General features: G+C 48.1%; 5 protein-coding genes across 5 annotated transcripts; 1 reads left to right on the top strand and 4 right to left on the bottom strand.

The window, feature by feature from the left end:
- Positions 1–4,858: 4,858 nt before the first annotated feature.
- On the bottom strand, positions 4,859–6,559 carry Triagg1_1917 (uncharacterized protein; the record flags this gene model as incomplete). The annotated part of the gene is made up of 3 exons (XM_062896040.1): positions 4,859–4,933; positions 5,018–5,333; positions 5,757–6,559. The coding sequence occupies 3 exons, from the start codon at positions 6,557–6,559 to the stop codon at positions 4,859–4,861; spliced, it is 1,194 nt and encodes a 397-aa protein (XP_062759456.1).
- A 943-nt stretch (positions 6,560–7,502) lies between these two features.
- Positions 7,503–9,399, bottom strand: Triagg1_1916 (uncharacterized protein; the record flags this gene model as incomplete). The annotated part of the gene is made up of 4 exons (XM_062896039.1): positions 7,503–8,134; positions 8,204–9,121; positions 9,198–9,293; positions 9,360–9,399. 4 exons carry the CDS (start codon positions 9,397–9,399, stop codon positions 7,503–7,505), a joined length of 1,686 nt encoding a protein of 561 aa, XP_062759455.1.
- Positions 9,400–11,258: 1,859 nt separating this feature from the next.
- Triagg1_1915 (transcriptional regulator family: Fungal Specific TF) lies at positions 11,259–13,407 on the bottom strand (the record flags this gene model as incomplete). Its single annotated transcript, XM_062896038.1, has 2 exons — positions 11,259–12,569; positions 12,661–13,407. The coding sequence occupies 2 exons, from the start codon at positions 13,405–13,407 to the stop codon at positions 11,259–11,261; spliced, it is 2,058 nt and encodes a 685-aa protein (XP_062759454.1).
- Positions 13,408–14,050: 643 nt separating this feature from the next.
- Positions 14,051–15,514, top strand: Triagg1_1914 (uncharacterized protein; the record flags this gene model as incomplete). Its single annotated transcript, XM_062896037.1, has 1 exon — positions 14,051–15,514. One exon carries the CDS (start codon positions 14,051–14,053, stop codon positions 15,512–15,514), a length of 1,464 nt encoding a protein of 487 aa, XP_062759453.1.
- A 542-nt stretch (positions 15,515–16,056) lies between these two features.
- Positions 16,057–17,129, bottom strand: Triagg1_1913 (uncharacterized protein; the record flags this gene model as incomplete). The annotated part of the gene is made up of 2 exons (XM_062896036.1): positions 16,057–16,923; positions 16,989–17,129. The coding sequence occupies 2 exons, from the start codon at positions 17,127–17,129 to the stop codon at positions 16,057–16,059; spliced, it is 1,008 nt and encodes a 335-aa protein (XP_062759452.1).
- Between the last annotated feature and the right edge of the window lie 911 nt (positions 17,130–18,040).

Raw genomic sequence — 18,040 nt, 5'->3', positions numbered from 1 at the left:
ATGACGCCCCTTTGCCCACTCACAGGCTGTTATTTCTGGGCTGACCCGGGCCCTCTCAAAAAGTTCCTGCTGGGCTCTACAACTAAATACCGAGCACAGACCAACTTGCCCGCAGCGCACAATTGGAAAAAAGGGAAAGGGCCACTGGAAAAAAGAAAAAGAGGGCCCGGCCACTTGGGTTTGTTGGCTCCTTCTCTCTCCCCCCCGCCTGGGAAAATGCTGCTTGGAGCGCTAAGCCTTGCGCGGTAGGTGCGACGCAGGGCGTGTGGAAGGCGGGGTTTGAAATGAAGTGAAGCTGTATACATACGAGTACATACAGTTGATACTGGATAAGGTACCTTTTTGTTCTTTTGGCTTAGCAGGCAGGTTATAGCGCATGTAAATCTCATATATCATACCTACTATAACTGCTAAGGTTATTGCATTCATACTACCATATATATGTATAAACTTGGCTAATCCTCCGGAAGACAAGTATGGAGTATGCAACCCATACAGCATCAAATTAATCAATAAAGAATAAAAAAACTCTGGGGGAAAACACAACCCTTAACCGCCGGATTGGGCAGATCCCCCCTTCGGGCAGGTTCGCACTGGCAAAAGGGCCGGCGAATCACGCGGCTGCGTCGGCGCCGAATCGCGAACAAGCTTATGTGCCAAGTGCCAAGTGATGGGATCCTCTGGTCTCGGAGATGGGCGATTTCCCGCTAGCGAGGGCGTTGAAATACATGTACCTACGAGTGCAAGTAGTACTCTCTGTGATGCGCTGTGCTGTGCTGTGCTGTGCTGTGCTGTGCCGTGGCTCGTATCCCCCGATATTGAGGCCAAAAAAAGATTGACGCCCTCTCTCGCTGTCGTTTACAGTTGACGGTACATGTACTTACATAGGCTCTGTACCCATTTTGCCATGTAGAGAAATGCAAGAAGCATAATCATCCTTCTTTTTTATTTTATTTTGTCTGCGGGTTTCTTCTTTCTGCCTTATACGCTTGGATGTCCGTCCCGTACGGCCCGAGTCTGTACATCTAAGGCGTTGGTGCCTTTCTCGTTTGGGTAGTCGCCGATGAATTGCACCTCTATTATTGGATACTGTTTTTTTAATCTGGTTTCATCTGCTTCAATTTCCCTCGTTCTGTGCCAACAGCAGCAGCGCCATCAATTCTCTCGCCCGCAGCATCCCATCATCAACATCATCATCACATACAGGTCGTATGTGATGTAAACTTACTATAAACAACACTCGCTGTGTACCCATTTCTTCTTGTCCTGCGGTTACGCCAATTGTGCTAACGGCAGGGTCCGTTTCCCCTAAGGCATTTTACATATTGATACCCCCCCCCTCTCTTCAAACCACTTCAGGCCGCACACCCCCCTCCAGCATCTCGGAACTTTTGGACGTGCCCAGGCACCTTTGAAAGCCGCATCCCATCCCCCATTCAAGGAGCCCTGCTGCCATTGTCACGTCCCGCCGGTTGGCTGCTTTGCAACTCCGACCCCCGCAATATGTATTGGTAATTGGTAATGGGACGAGACGGAGGCAGTGGCTCTATGTAGCTGTGTCTTTTCTCCACAAGATGAGTTACTTTACTGTATTGGAACGGGCACGCCATACATACGATACGATACGATGCTATGCTACCTGGTACCAAAGTATGGACTGGACTGGACAAGCACAGCACTCGTCAGGGGTGCAGCATTTCTAGAGCATCATGTGCAGAGCGGTCTTGTGAACCTGTCACAATCTACCTTATGTAAATGCGTGTGCGTGTACGGAATAGGTACGTGTGATTACGGCAGTTGGGTAAGCCGTAGAGTGTCCTGTACTCGTACCTACATACCATCGCCATGTATCATCTCATGTCAGACAATGGTTAGGTTCTGATATCCATAATACTTGCAGGTTCTTCCAGGTCGCTAGAAGAGCCTAACGGGGATACTATGACTACTAGGTACCTATTCCCATTATACACTTTAATTGCAAGAGAATCCTGAAGCGGACTTCGGCTCCGATCATAATTCCCCGACATGGCAAATTGTGGCTCTGGCAAGTCTTAGCACCCGGATTTGCTGCCCGTTGAAGTACGTGTGGCTCTGCGCATAAACAGATCCGTCGCATGCCCGGTCGGTCGTCCGATTTCCTTCTACTACTAGCAGCAGCCCATACAGTAGCTTGACCTAGGGAGCCTTAGTAGGATATACGAGTACGTACGAGTAGTCTAGGTACCAGGTAGAGGTAAGCAAAACATCTAATCAACCCGTTCCCATCTCTGCGTCGTCTCTACATACAGTCGAAGCCCGATATCGCCTCGCAAACATTGAGTGAGATACCGAAAACCGTCATAACCGCCGGTACATGTCTGAAACGCCCTCTCACCTACAGTACACGATGTACTTGCTTGTAAATCTGCCATGTCACATAGTAATGTACTTGTCAACTTGTGTATCTTGCTACCGGCACCGCACCTTCGATAGCCGGCGGCAATGTCTTTTGGTTTCCTGACAGAGGCATGATCGGCCGTTACGGACTCCGAAACGAACAAGACTCGCTGCTCTTTTTTATTGTGTCTCGTCTTCGGTACGTGGATGCACTGTATACCTGGTTCAAATGAATATAGGATTCAAGAGAAATGCACCCCTACTCCTACATACATGGCTTTGCTCATGGGTTCATGCCACGCCAATCAGTTTCCAGTCGAAGGAGGAGCCCTAGCATCAGCAAACCTTGTCGTGGACATTCGACTCATCTGCAACCGTGCCGGTACTTCCGCCGGCACCTGGGCCTTAGCAGCCGATCTGATTACCTACAAGCATCAAGCATCAAGCCTACAGGTATGTAATCATAGGATGGACAGTACGTGTTGATACGACTTACACTGTCTTACAAGAGGCGTCGAATCCTTCTTGATCAACCGGCATTCACTGCTTGTGTCGTCGTTGTAACTCTTCTTACCTGTCACATCATGCAGACCAGAGGCCATTGCAAGAGCATGAACACAACAGCCCACCGTTGGCTCCTAGCCGCGTCAATCACTTTTTGATCCTCTGCAATGCAAACTCCCTTGTCTTGCGCTGTTTTTGATTCCATCCGCTGCATTTTTCCCCTTCTTCTCGAAAGCCCACGCCCCCTTCTTTTCCCTCCCCCACCGCTTTAGGCAGTTGATCAATCTGGTTGAAAAAGAGTCATGTCCATGTTCCGTCCTTGTTTGCGCATCCGCATGTGGCCTTTCCAAATGCCGATCCGAACTGACGCCTTAGTCTGCGCCTCTGCCGGCATTGCAAGGCTGCTCTTGTGAGACAAGAAGTCGAGTCAGTCGCTTGAAACACATGGAAGGCTTCAAAGGGAGTTGCGCAGCCGTGTTTTTGGTGCTGACGATTACCATGTTGCTTCTCGTAATGATTACAGCATAACAGTATCGAGCAGGTAGTAGAGAGAGAGAAGTAAAGTAACCCTGATGGAGAACTTTTGCGCTCCCGCTGGACTTGACTTGTTCGATGTGGGCGGGATTCCGTCCGTCCCCATGCCGTAACAACGGCCCTCAGAAAACCCGCGAACAACAACGGAGCAAGAATAGAATGGGCGAATATGACGCATACGCCGAGAGAGGCCTGCGAATTTTCCATTGTCTCTCTTCCTCCCATTCCAACGAACCCATTGGCCCGCCGAGACAAGGGCATGTCCGGGGCCGTTTGGAAATAACTACTACTCGTATAGTTGCAGCATCCCGTCCCGTTTGATTGGCCGGCGGAACCACTTACAAAAGGGCCTTGGTTTCCACGGCGGATGCACCAACGGGGATTCAATCTTGTCCACGGCCGACAAAGTTCCATTTGCTTTGTTTTGCATCCTGTCGGGTCATCGGCAGGCTGGCCTTGGGGTGCGGACAAATACAGGTACCTACAATACACCCTTGCTTGGTTGCTACAGTGGGTCAGCAAAAGTCAAGACGACCCCACAGTATACACTAAAACACAACCTTTATAAATAATATTATAGCACTAAGAATATAATTAAAATTATTATAAAAATAGTTTTTTAATATTTTAATATAATAATAATTATAATAATTATTTTATTATATATTTTTCCTTAACTAATACTTATAAATTCTAGCTTAAAGTTACTTATTTTTGGAATTTAGTTTACGCACTGTCCCTAGTGGGCTTATAGCGGGCTTATAGTGTAAAATACAGTGTATACACTAGCGTAAATTTTTACTATATATTTATAATATTATTAAAGAATTAAGGAATAATAGTAGTTTAAAAATAATTACTTTATTATATAATATTATTATTTAAGTACTTATATTAATATTATTTTTTAAATTCTTATTAGGCTTATAGGATATATAAGGGAGTGACAGGTATAGATTTCCTTAGGCATTAGGTGATGCACTGTGGGGCTCGTCGTCACTTTTGCGTCCCCACTGTAGTATGGAGGACATACAGATTGGCAAGCCCCCGCCCTCTTCATGTTTGTAAGTAGCAAATGCTTCAGGTAACCATTTTACAACTCTTTATACTTCTCCCATCTATCAAAGACCGCCCACAACCTTATGCGCAATCTTCCGAATCAAAGCATCCCGGTCGCGGAACCACTGTGGGGACTTGGCCAAGTCAGCCCTCCGTCTTGGACAGCTTACTACCACCACCCGTGGCGCCGACAATGAGACCAAGCATGGAGAAAGGCGCAGATGCCGGATCTTTGATGATGTCTGAAATGGCTACAGCAGCGTTACCATCCTCACTAATGAGAATCGCGATGTGGGCTACAGCTGTGGCGCTTCCCACGACAGGGCCAAGAGCTTCGCCGACAAGGCAGCGCCATGAAGACAAAGGTGAGGATCTTAAAGATGAGCTAGCGCTTCTTCTCTTCTTTGGCTCGCTCGCCAATGTCCTTAATCTCCTTCATGCTATCGATGGACTCTACCAGCTAGATCACAGGTATGGCATGGACGACAATGGCGTCAAACTCGGTGCCAACCACCGTGGTATCTCGGTATATTTCGAGGCCTACCGTAACCCACGTGGCGAAGAGCGACTCCTGCATGGTAGTAATCTTGGTCCATGCATTCTCAATCATCTCTTTAGGGTTGGCCACCACCATGTCGTCGTCAGAGGCTTTGACAGGCACATTGAGCCGGCGCTGGAAGATGCGTCTGCATGGAGGAGCCGAGCCGCTTCCTCCTGGGCTCATGGGTTCATCTTCGGCGTTTGCAGCGCAGTTGTAGTCCTTGCCTCGGTCTTCCCAAGCAATCCACGACTTATCGATGCCCAGCGTGGCAGAGACATCGTCGAAGAAGCCGTCTTCATCCACAAGCTCGTACTCAATGCTAAACGTCTACTCCAAATTCCAGATTAAAAATACCATCACAGCAAATCCTAGCCTCTCAGCGGATTAAAAGACGAAAATGAGAGGCTGTGTCAATGACTATAATAGCAAGAAGTCGGGCTTGAGCCAATGTAAAAGCTATTCATGCACTGGATAGGCTCCACGATACCTTGACCTACCCCCTCAGGCAATGCCCACAATACCGAACAACTGGATCATGCGACACAATGGAAGTGACTCACAGAGGATATTTTCATATATTTACAAACCTTCCTGGCATCTAGATAGCAGTTGAACTTCTATGATTGGCAAACTGTCCCACAAACGGCATGTTTCATTATCCAAAGAGAGCTGCTTGTGTATTTGTGAAAGCCTCTAGCCCTATATATCTATAACTCAAGAAAGCTCCGCCAGTTCCGCATACACGAGGTTGTCAAACCAGTCACTTCGACGATCCGGCGGTAGCGGTATATCGCGTACCAGGCCGACATTTCCGTTTACATCACAGTCGTCTGTGCAAAGAAGGAACTGGATTTTTGGTGTTACTCTTGGCAGCTCTTTCTTTGCTTGTTTCACCCAAGGGTGATGATTGTCGAATGTGTGTCCTTGGACGTCATGTATGCTATTCATGTAGACATGGGTTTGATCTTCCAGTAGAGGCGGACTCCAGATCAAACCTGGATCCCCCTCGATTGGGATGGAGTTCCAGAAGCGTTTATTCGCACGCCGCCATGCGTTAGCCATCATAAGCCAGTCGACCTTTTCTCTCCAGCTTTCCACATGAGAATGAAATCCAGGGGATAAGATGGATGCAAATTGCTTGGATACTTCCGGTCGCTTGTCATTGCAGCAGCCTTTTTGAAAGAGGGAGTAGAACTGCTCAAGGCGTTCATGATCGTCGAAATCCACTAGCTGCACTGGAGCATCAAGAAGCATTCCAAACAAGCCAGAGTCCGTAGCCTGCTCTTTAGTAGCGTGAATACAGATGAAAGTTAAAGTAGCAGACTCGGAGACCCCTGTATACGGCCTCTCTATATAACTTGCAAATTCATCGTAAGGGTCGTCCGGGCTATACTCGTTGAGTGGTTTCCCATTGATTTCAAGAATCGGACACTTCGGAAAAGGGACTTTTCCTGGCTCTAGGGCGAATGGGTAAAAGTATTCGGCTCTTAGCGAGACTGGCATCATATCCAATCGATAGAATCCCTCCTCAAGAAAGTCAAACATTGTTTCCAAATAATCCTCATCGTCCCAAATATAGCGAATATCGCAATTGAGATTATAGCGATCCAGACGAGGTTGGATCCAGATCGGTCCTATGTTCAATCGAAAGTCTTGCGTAATTAATTTACCCCATTTCCTGACAACGTGTCTTGATTCGCGACAGACTGAGGCAATAAGTGGTAGAGCGGCATTCTGACAAGTCGGCCGTATAGACCAGCATTTTTGCTCTTCGCGAACTTCAACAAGGTAAAAAGGGTCATCTCTTTGGACAACTCGACGAGGAAGGCAATACAACCATATTTGTAAACGTATCTCTGAAGGTAAGAGGGGAAATTGGGGAAATTTTGGAATCGTTGACTGTGTTCCCATGGCGGGCGAGTAACGTATATCCTTAAGTTGGATAGGTGTAGGTCTATAGGGAGTAAGATGGGGAAATAAAGCTCCATTGTTGCTTGCGTAGACGAGGTAGCTTAAGTACATGTACTTTGATGATTATTACTAAGCTTTCTGTAAGATATTACATGAGATATTAGTGGCTCAAATGCATACAAGTTTGATGTACGCCAAGGCGTTCATACGCAAATAACTCACGGTGGCGCCCCTTAATCAACGAATTTGTATTAGATCTAGTAAAGCTTGATGCGTAAGTTAGCAGCATCTGCAGGAGACAATGGCGGCAAGTCTGCCAATGATTAGGCAATTGGCAGGGAGATGTAAACGAGGATATAAAAATGAGTCCCGCCGTTGTTAGCAGTTGGGCCAACGCTGTTGGGTGCCGTGGGGGCCAAAATGATCTTCTCGAGTCTGTGGAAAAGTAATCTCAATTTCTCTCATCACTATCTATACATATGAGCCGCTAATTATTTATACGACCTTTCATTAAGGTAACGCATACATGAAGAGTCAGGTAGAGTCCGCCTCGTGCGTTTGGTGGTCTCTCACATATCTAAGCATGAGTTCCAGCTGAGGGCGCCCCATTGCTGCTGTTAAAGTGAGGGCTCTTTTGGCTGTTCGCAGCTCGAAGAGCGCTACTCTTTGCCAATCCGTTGTGGCAGCCGTTGAAAACAAGCTCACCGATCCCAGGATATCCATTTATTCCCGTAGCCTTCTCCAGTCTGGTAGCCAGATCATCCGACACTTCGCGGAAGATACCAATCTGGCGTCGAATAATTTCATTTTCAGTGCAAGTGCTCATGTGACCGGCCATATTGTTGATGAATCGCTCCTTGGCGGCATCATCAAAAACTCTCTCCCAAAGGGCGCGAGGTTGGTTGAAATCTTCCGATCTGATCTCGGACAGGAAAGTAATAGCTCTGCCGACGAAAGCACCATGAGTCTGATCCAGATTCGTCTTGCGCTCCTTGAAGAAAATGGGCTCAATTGATGAGAAATAGTTTGGCCTTGACCCCTGGTTGTAGAAGGCCATGGCACCATCTCGCTGGAAGTTGGCCATGTGATAGCCTGTGCGAGGGGCGTTAACAGGAAGTTGTTGGTAGTTTGGTCCAAGACGATGGCGCTGGGTGTCGGGATACGAGAACAAGCGGCTCTGAAGAACAGGGTCGGAAGAGGGTTCGATTCCTTAATTGATTCACTGTTAGAAGTTTCTCGTGTGATATCTACTTTATGTTATGAGAAATATTTACTTACCGGGAACAAGATGAGATGGGCTAAAAGCAACTTGCTCAATCTCGGCAAAGTAGTTCTTCACGTTCTCATTCAAGCAAAGCTCTCCAACCTTTCGGAGAGGGAACTGACCCTGGGGCCAGCAGTGAGTAAGGTCAAAGACGTTAATCTTCTGGGTCTCCCACAGTTCTTCAGCTTGCTTTGGGGTCATAGTCTGCACACATAGATCCCACTGAGGATATTCGCCACGCTCGATGGCTTGATAGAGATCCTTCTGGTTGGCATCTGGAGAACGCTTTGTCGATTCTTCCTGGGTTAGGAATCCGGCGCCCTGCTTCGAGCGGATGTGGATCTGGCAGTACACCCATGAACCTCGCTGATTGACGAACCTGAAGGTGTGGCCACTATATCCATGCATACGGCGCCAGCTATCAGGAATACCACGATCGCCAAAAGTATACATGACTTGGTGGACAGATTCGGGGTTCTGACAGAAGTACTCCCAAAAGTTGGTAGAGTCATCACCGCTGCCGAGGTGGCTTGCGGGGTGTCTCTTCTGGGTGTGAATCAAGTGAGGAAACTTGGCAGGATCTCGAATGAAAAAGACGGGCGTGTTGTTTTGGACAAGATCCCAGTTGCCCTCCTCGGTGCGAAACTTGATTGAGAAGCCTCGAGGATCTCGAGCATGGTCGTGAGAACCGCTTTCGCCACCAACAGTTGAAAATCGAATGGTGATGGGGCACTCTTTGCCTTCAGCAGAAAAGACGTCTGCGAGGCAGAGATCGTCGAGCGGGTTCGTGGTTTTGTAGTAACCGTGAGCACCACCGCCCTTTGCGTGGACAACTCTCTCTGGGATCCTCTCTCGGTCAAAGTGTGAGAGAAGATCAATCAGGTGAAAGTCTTGAAGAAGCAAAGGACCATTCTCTCCAGCACGTTGAGTTTCTACATACAATAATTAGTACAGTCGGATACTTGTAGTAATTGATAATAGGATAGAGTTGAGTACAGTGTCACATACCAAAAGGATGAGGAATTGGCGCTCCATTGCTGGCTGTATACACCGTTTGCTGGGATGCAGTGTTGCGATCTTCGATGTAGTTTAGGTGCAAGTCACCTGTGCAAGTCATTAGTATCAATCGCACAAAACTTGGAGATATAATGCTGAATCCGCTCTACATACCATTCTGGCGGCCTGATACAGCGTACGATGTAGAACTCATGGCTCAAGTAAGTTGTAAGTCTTTCTTTGTAAGAGAAGGAAATACTACTAAGATGATCTGAATGATTTTTTTTTATTCTAACGCCCCTTACTAGTGAGCAGCTTTCCGTCCTTATATACATCATCATCATATGCTCTCAATATCATTTGTTTGTCGCTTCGGCCGAGAGTCATCCGTGTAAGTGATGCCGGTGACGTACCTGCGCCATCCGGCTCAACCATGTGGTTGCTCAATCATCATCATCGCCATTGGCTCGTGTGGCTCAACCTTCGCTGGCTGTCAGCAAATGTGGCAAAGCTCGCCTCGGCCGACTTCGCCGGGGATGAGGCTAGTCCATCCTCGGGAACAGATGGCGAGGCTTTACCTGTTTTGCGCAATTCGAAGCGCTCATGTACTTGTTCACGCTCACATAACATTTCGTAAGCCCTGGCTATCCGTTCAAGTGCCGGCAGTCTCCTGGTGTTTTCAAGATAGCAATCGAGATGTAGATTTTCACGGCAGTTACGTCGGTTCGATGGCCTGATGATTCGTACATACGAAATACGCCCGATGCCAGATGATGCAACAGTTCCAGGCAGCAACGCGGTGTATGGAACCGCGAAGGTATAAATCAGTCGATCAGTTTAATGTAGCTGTGCTCATTCTGCTGTCATCCGCACAAGCTACTGCAGAAATATGCTAAATACCTTGAGATTGGAGACTTAACTGTACCCGATTGCTGATGTGTCAATCTCTGCAACGAGAAGGCATATCGTTGTCATGTGAATTTGGATATATTTGCAGGCAGATCAATACACAGCCAATGTAGGTAAATTTTTCAATAATCAAGACAACTCTGGGCTGCTTCCCTTTGTAATACTGTTGGTAACTCAATATCGTGACCAAGTATGTATATTAAGTATATGTGGTGGAGTACAACTTGCTTCGGTCGACGGCAATACTTTCCCATGTTCTCGTATTGGGTAAATTAATGAGCCCCTAGGTCCAATACTAGACTCTTTGAAGCTTACCCTTTATGAATCTACCGATTGGCAGCTGAATTGACCATTCGTTTATAGATCATCACCGATTGGTTCGGCATTGGCACCCAGTACACTATTATTCCCCCACAACTTCTACCACTATGTTGCTGTGCTCTCTGGCTGATCTCTATGTGTATAGATGCAACAATTTCATAAAACAAGATTTTCCTTACTTTGATAAGGCAGCTATTTTAAGTATCGAAATATTAATATAATGTAATATGAAGCTACTGGCCATGATTACCAGTCTCAGGCCAAATATTCTCAATCGGACATAAGCTATATAACCTCGGCCACGATCGAGAGTTCCATAATCAAGGCACATCACTATTGTAGACTACTTGTACGAGATAAAACAACACCTAATGCTTCATAGATAGGCGAGATTAGCGACTGTAGCGGTGATGCATTCTCTCTATATATGTTGATATCTCAATCAAGAGGATCGAGCCAATAGCCATCCGCAGCGAGAGGCTATTCCTCAAACAGTAATCAACAGCGAGCAGACCAAGGGGATGAATGACATCGAAATGCAATTCTCCCAGGAGACAATCAACTTCCAAGGGCTAAATGTACACTCAATGTATTGAATTGGAGCACGTTGATGTTCAAATCAAGCAGCCATTATCGGGCAAAAGTGAGAGAAAAAGGAAGAAGAACTGCATAATTACCTAGACAGCAAAAAAAAAAACGTTTCCTTAGATGATGTAGCTACAGTTAAATTGGTCTAACATTGAACGTATTGCCCACAATTCGCCGGGGCTGAAATAAAGACGACTTACACTCTCGCCTGTATCTTTTATACTTTCTTTAATTTCTCAAGTCTCTTACTAATCTTTAATATCTCATTATAGACCCGCCTGGTGTCTGCTGATTCATTTGCAATAAGCGACCGCCATTAATATGATCACGAAGGACGTGATTGAGGTTGAACCTCGTCTCCGAAGAGCGAGTTTGCCAGTTGCTCGCGACTGGACGACTAAGAATCCACTCAGAAGTAAACTGCTCCTCCATTGACCGTTGCTCATCATATACCTCAATCTCTCGCTTCGCTGCACTATCCTCATCCAGCTCGGGAGAGAAGCGTGCATGAGCAATGGGATAGTAGGTAAGTGTATCCCTGTTGATCCAACCGCTGTTGAATCGAGAGGGCTTAGCATAATAGCACACAAAGCCCTGAGCATTTGTCTCTGGGATCAGCATCGAGATGATCCGCAGGGCTGGGTTAGGATATCGCTCGATCCTATCAGTCGACAGCAAGTTATGGCTAAGTTCCATCTTATGCAGAACTTTGAGGCTAGCAGACAGCACGAAGCCGTTGAAAAGTCCTTGTTCTCCAATCTGCTTCATCAACTGCGCGATCCAACGTAGCCAAGATGGCTGAGGACTGCACTGTCCTGTGATGTAGAGAATAGGCAAGAAACTCTTGTCCATCTCCTCGCTAGCAACAGGCGCGTCTGTAGAATATGTGCCATTGGGCAGCGTCCTCAGGCTATTGTTCGCTGTGTGTGTTGCTGCAAACCGCATAGTTTGGTAAAAGTATATGTAAGCCTCAGACTCCATCTTCTTCGCGTCTTGGTTTTTATCATAGAGGCAGAGAGTCCACATTATGCGTGCCCTGAGAAAGTTGTACATTGCCCCGGAAATGCATAGGTTTGGTGGCATCGCCAAAAAGGGAGACGGGGGGATTGGGAAATGGTATTCTTCCAAACTCTCGAGACTGGCTAGGGCTGCCGTATCTGCCTCCAAATAGGGATGAAGATGACCATGGACATCCTTCCATTCCCGTAGATTACGCTGCAGTCGGTAGACCTTTTCTAATAATACGGATGGCTCTTGGCGTACCGGTGTAAGGGTCCATATCTCGTCATGAACTCCAGAGTCAATTAAGATCTGTATCAAGCTACGTTGCAGAAACGAAGTGCTTGGTGCAATGTACCCTGTAGCCGTCGTACGGCCAACAGAGAGTAGCATGCTGGGAAGTGGCACTGCCATGTAACAAGTCCACGTGAGAGTCTGCAGGGCTGTTCCCAGAGAGTCGAGTACAAGGTCATCCACATGTGCCGGTGTGTTAGTCTTGAGGGCTGTAAAGTAATAGTTGGCGGTGCAGACATGGCTATACGCCGCAGGGATATTGCTTGCAAAGCACTATAGTCATGTTATTAAACCCGCGTGTTAGACAAGTTGATCTGCTGGCCCTTTCCGGCCGGGCTTTCAGCTCGAGCGCCATTTGACTTACCTCAAAGTAGGCCATGAGAACTAAGACGGCTGATAAAACCTCTAATTGTTTCTCGGCCTCATCTAGCCGACTTGACAGTTCCTGCAGTGCCTGGGTGTATGCCTGGACGGCAATGACTTTGGTGTCCAACCCACGGGCCTGGTCGTTCTCGCCAAGCATGGATATCATGAGAGCGGCACGATGCATACAGCCTAGAGCCAGCAACCCCCGCTGGGCATACTCGAGACACCAGGCCTCGTCACAGACACGATCCCTCCAGAATGGCAAGTGGTCAGCTGGGAACAGCATCGGCAGCGTCCGGAAGAAGAACTGGTGATAGGCCAGGATCTCCCTGGAAGCAGCACAGGGGCGCTGTGACAGCCGCGGATTGCTTGGTAGGCCAACCAGGGGCAGGCCATCATGGCGGAATTGAGGCCGGGGCAGGATGCAGGCGGCGGGATGAGTGGACGGAGCGGAAGCCGGGCCGGACGGCGGACCGGACGGGGTGGAACCCGGAGGGCCCTGCGGCGAGTAATGAAGGCGGTCTGAGCGGACATCATCATCTTCGACATCGGCCGGCGAGCTCTGCTGCGACTGAGACGCTCGCGATGGCATGCGCACGTCGATGTGCCGCTTGGGCGCGTATCCGGCACACTCGACATTGGCAATGGTGCAGCGGTTGCAGGCGGGCTTCCGCTCGTCACACTTGACTCGCCGGGCCCGACACGTGAGGCAGCCAGTGCGCGTGCGTCTCTTAATCTCGCTCATGGTTGAGGGCTCAGCTCGGACAAGGCTCCTTGATTCGTTCGTTGCGCCTCCAATCCTTCCGTCACGGTGAGATGTTTTGCTCGAGCGAAGCGAGCTAAGCGTCAGCCCAGCCTTACGGAGTCGCGGAGTCGCGCAGCGCTTGCGTCCATTAGGTAATTTTGGAGACGTTCAAGGCGTTTGATTAGAATGGGGAATGCGGGGAGTTTCCGTGCCTTCGCGAGTGTAGCGTGCTTAGACGATATTGCCGAGGCTGCCGAGGTTGTGAGATCTCTCTCCCCGTACACGTAGACGGAGTGGATGGAGAGCCCTGAATGCCCCCCTGTAAACCCCGAGTCCTGCAGCAGAATCTTTGGTACAGTATTTGCTTTGGTTGAGTCAGTTGCTTGGATAGAGGCGAGAATACCAAGAGTCTCTTCTCCGCATTTCTTCATGCGGCAATTTAGTGCAGCTCTATGTCTGGATTCGTGTTCAGTGTTGCTGTATAACTACAAGCTGTTGGGTCCTCCTTGGCGATTTGGGGAAGAAATGACATTCATTAAAGCCAACAAGCGCCATCTTATCTTTATCTGTTATAAACCTTTTGTATCTGATCAAAGACACAAGCCACAGCGAAGCCTTTTATAAACCTTTACCTTACCGTACAATGTCTCACTCTCAAATACAAACGGAGAACCGAGAACTACCCTTGAACCAGCCTGAAAACTGGCAGGTCAAGTTCCCTCGATACATGGTGGAGCTTCCCGAACATGTCCATGATGTAAATGTTTCCTATATTGGTATTCAGCCCCGATATGAAGATAACCCTGCCAGCGGACTACATACCGAGCTGAATACTCACGTCACTTCTACCGCTCAGAGGACGGCCGCTGCGAAAATCGAGGAATGGATTCGACAGGGAGGTGGAGAACTGTCACCAATTTTATGGGAGAAGGTTTACGTGGAGGCTGGCTATGATGTTCCGGACACTGAAATATACATTCTTTATTGGATTGATAAAGACATCGCCAAGGCTGCTAACAAGAGCTTGAGCCTGCAACAACTCCATAAAACACTATCTCCCTCTGATCAAGAGGTAGTCGGCCTATGGAGAGAATCATTCACAGTTCCCAAACAGAGATTCGAAACAATATATTCTGGAAACGACTATCAGCCGGGCATCGCTTCCCTTGAGGGCGCACACCAAGTCAGCCACAAGTTCACCGGCTATTGGGGAGCAGCCCGCGATAGATTTCCAGCATCATCGCATGATCCTTTCGAGTCAGAGTACAAACTCAGCCCTCCAAACTTTGAGAAAGATAGCAAAGGCCGCGTCATTGAGGGGGAAAACAAGGTGTCCGTCCTTCACATCCGGTCTGGCCAATATTGGGAGCGGTGCAAAGACGACGAGAGAGAAGCATACGAAAACACCCTTGAGCCAGTATTAAGAGCTGGGATGACTTATCTGGAGGAAAATTCGGCGGAATCAGGAGACATTGGGCTGCGCTTCTCTCGGAATTTGACCACAAATCGGCTGCTTCAGGCAGAAGAGGCTCAACAGTTGGCTTCATTGAACGGCATTGGAAGCACAGTGGTGAATGGACTGACAAACCTTGTCAAGAGTTATGCTAAGTATCTGATTGGAACCAATGGTGCAAATGGCGTACACAAGGAAAATGGAACGAACGGTACGAACGAATTCAATAATAAGAATGGTTCCGACCGCACCAACGGCATACACCAGACCAACGGAGCAAATGGAACGCACGAGACGCATAGCTCTAATAGCTCCAACAGCTCCAACGGCACAGACGCCACGAATGTCAATGGCTCCAATGGTGTCTCCAAAGTAGACAAATTCGGCCTCGTTGTGACAACGGAGCGACGGAGGCGCGAGACTTGTAGCAGTGGCTTCTTCCGATCGCTCAAGGACATCGAGACATGGGCTTCCAAGCACAAGTCGCATCACAAAATCTTTCACGGAGCGCATTCGCATTCTCAACAGTTTGGCAAGGAGACGTTTAAGATGCGCACGTGGCACGAGGTCTCGGCTTTGAAGCCGGGTGAGGTGACGTTTGAGTACATTAATTGTTATCCAAGGACAGGCTTGATTCCCTTTTTTGAAGTGTGAGGTGGTGTTTAGGATTGATAGATGAGTAGATTACGAGCATTGAAGCCGTAACATAGCATGGAATGTATTTATATTTGAGAGACCAACTGGTTGCATCCTTTCCCATAATGTGATACTCAAGCACTGTTCAAGTCAGTCTCAGACAACATCCCGGGTACGTGCAGTTGGCTTGCCTATCAACAAGCTTCATATTTACATCAATGATATATGTATCTCCAAAAAATTACTCAAGGTTCAAATTCATCAAAAGGACGAAGCAATTAATGCAACGGGTATGTTGCATGGTTACCCAACTACGATGAAAGATTTCGGGAAACAATCACGTAGACAAGTGCTGCTCACCCATACAATCATACAATCCAGAGTTCTCTTAGCTAATGCGCAATGAAAGACGTCATAAATATTGGAGCAAGTAACGTAGTAATTGAATGAAGCCGAATATTAATTTTTTTCTATCCCATCTAGAAACCTTGAAAGTAAAGACTATTAAATCACTGCCGCTTCGCCTTTCGCTATGCATCTCTTAACCACTGCCCTTCAGTTTACTGCTGAGTAGGCAGCAGAACAACTCTGTACTGCACCTTGCTTGCCTCAAGACGCTCAAATGCCTTGTTAATACCCTCTTCCGACATCTCAAACCTCTCAATTACAGGCTTAATCTTGTGCAGAGCAGCAAACTCCAACATCTTGCGGTGGATATTGCGAGAAGCGACAAGAGAGCCGTGGATGGTGATGCCGTTCATGATGAGGGGCATGTAAGGAATCTCCAGGTTGTCGGAAGAGACGGAAAGAGGATAGATGCGGGCGCGAGTGGAGAGCATAGGCAGGATCTTGTCCCACGAAGGCTGGGCGGAAGTGGTCACCAAGAGGCGCGAAATCTTCCAGTCGCCGAGCTGCTGATCAGTGTTGCCGTTGTTCATGGCGACAAATCTGTGTGCGCCGAGCTTTGTAGCATCGTCCTTCTTGCTATCGGAACCAGAAAGGACGACAACGCGGCAACCAAGCTTGGCTGCAAACTGGATAGCAATGTGGCCAAGGCCGCCGACGCCCATGATGCCGACAGTGTCGTTGGAGTCGACGTCGTGCAGAGCAGTGAAGACGGTGGCGCCGGCGCACTGAAGAGGAGCGGCATCCTCGTCGCTCATGTCCTCGGGGATGGGGTGGAGGAAGGCCTCTCGCACGAGGGCGTGGGAACCAAAGCTGCCCCGGTTCACGTTCTCCGCGTCACCGTAGATAACACGCTCTTTGCAGTAGATATCCTGGCCCTGAAGACAGTCGAGACAGTGGCCACAGCTGTCGGTCTGGTATCCCCAGCCTACTCGGTCGCCCTTCTTGAGATATGTGACACCGGGGCCCGTCTCCTCAATAATACCGACACCTTCGTGACCCAAAGCGTTCTCGCCATGTTTCTAGAGGCATTTGTGTTAGCATTTGTTGAGGAGTGCGGTCTCGCATCTGGGGTTGAGTCACTTACATAGTGCACATCGGTGAAGCACATTCCCGAGGCGATTATCCGCAGAAACACCTGGTCGCCAGTGAGCTGCTCAGGCTTGGTCGCACTGTTGGACTTGACATTGCCGTCCTTGGCTCCAGTGTAGACGGTAAAAGAAGTCATTGTGGTTGTTGTGTGAGTTGGCGCAGAGATGGTTGTTGTGTGAGTTGGCGCAGAGATGGTGGTTGTGAATGAATTGGCGCAGAGATGGGTATTGGTGTAAGTGGTTGTTGTTGTTGTTGTTGGTTAATTAATCAATAGAGCATGGGAATGTAGCTGGTTTGGGATGCTGTGTATCAAGTGTGTTCAAGAAGCTGGATGCTGTTGTTTGTTGTTTGTTGTTTGTTGTTTTTCTGAATGATGCAAAACAGTTTCACAGCTCCTCATCCAAGACTTATATACCTGTTGATGGCTCATTCATCCACATCCTGTTTCATCATCATCAACCCCCTTACATCATGGCGGAAGTTCCCATGCTGTGGTCCGTTACGCCTACACCAACGCCCCCAAACCTTAGCAGATCCCGAGCTCCATTAGTGGTCCGCTCCTCTCGCATGCTTCGCTTGGATCGGCCGATTGGGCGTGCTGACCCGCAAGCAGCGCCGTCATTGATTGACTTCGGCTAGGATGGAGACCGAATGCCGCCCAGCTTGAGAGCAGCTTCTGCGACAAGCTGTTTGTTTGTTTACTATTTGCTTCTGGAACAGGACTTGCGTTTCCGGAGCTTGAAATTGAAGGAAGCTGGTCGGAGTTGAGAATGCATTGAAACCGGCAACATTGCAGTTGCAGTTGGCTATGGCTCTCTGTGTCTGCTATTATCAGGGCGGGTTTTTTCTTTCTTTGTTTGATTACTCCATGTCTGCGCTTTACATGATGTATGTCTATCGCGACTAACACATGCATTAAGCCCTGATAGATGCATCTATTTTGCCGCGATCAAGAAAACAACTCTTCATTTCCTAGTTTCACCCAATTAAAATTCAATGCAACTTATCTTGGCATGATTTGATTTCCAACGCCCAACGCCCAATGCC

The sequence above is a fragment of the Trichoderma aggressivum genome (genome assembly GCF_033847375.1).
Source record: "Trichoderma aggressivum f. europaeum strain CBS 100526 chromosome Unknown scaffold_004, whole genome shotgun sequence".
NCBI lineage: Eukaryota > Fungi > Ascomycota > Sordariomycetes > Hypocreales > Hypocreaceae > Trichoderma > Trichoderma aggressivum.
This window is presented reverse-complemented; position numbering and strand designations above follow the sequence as displayed.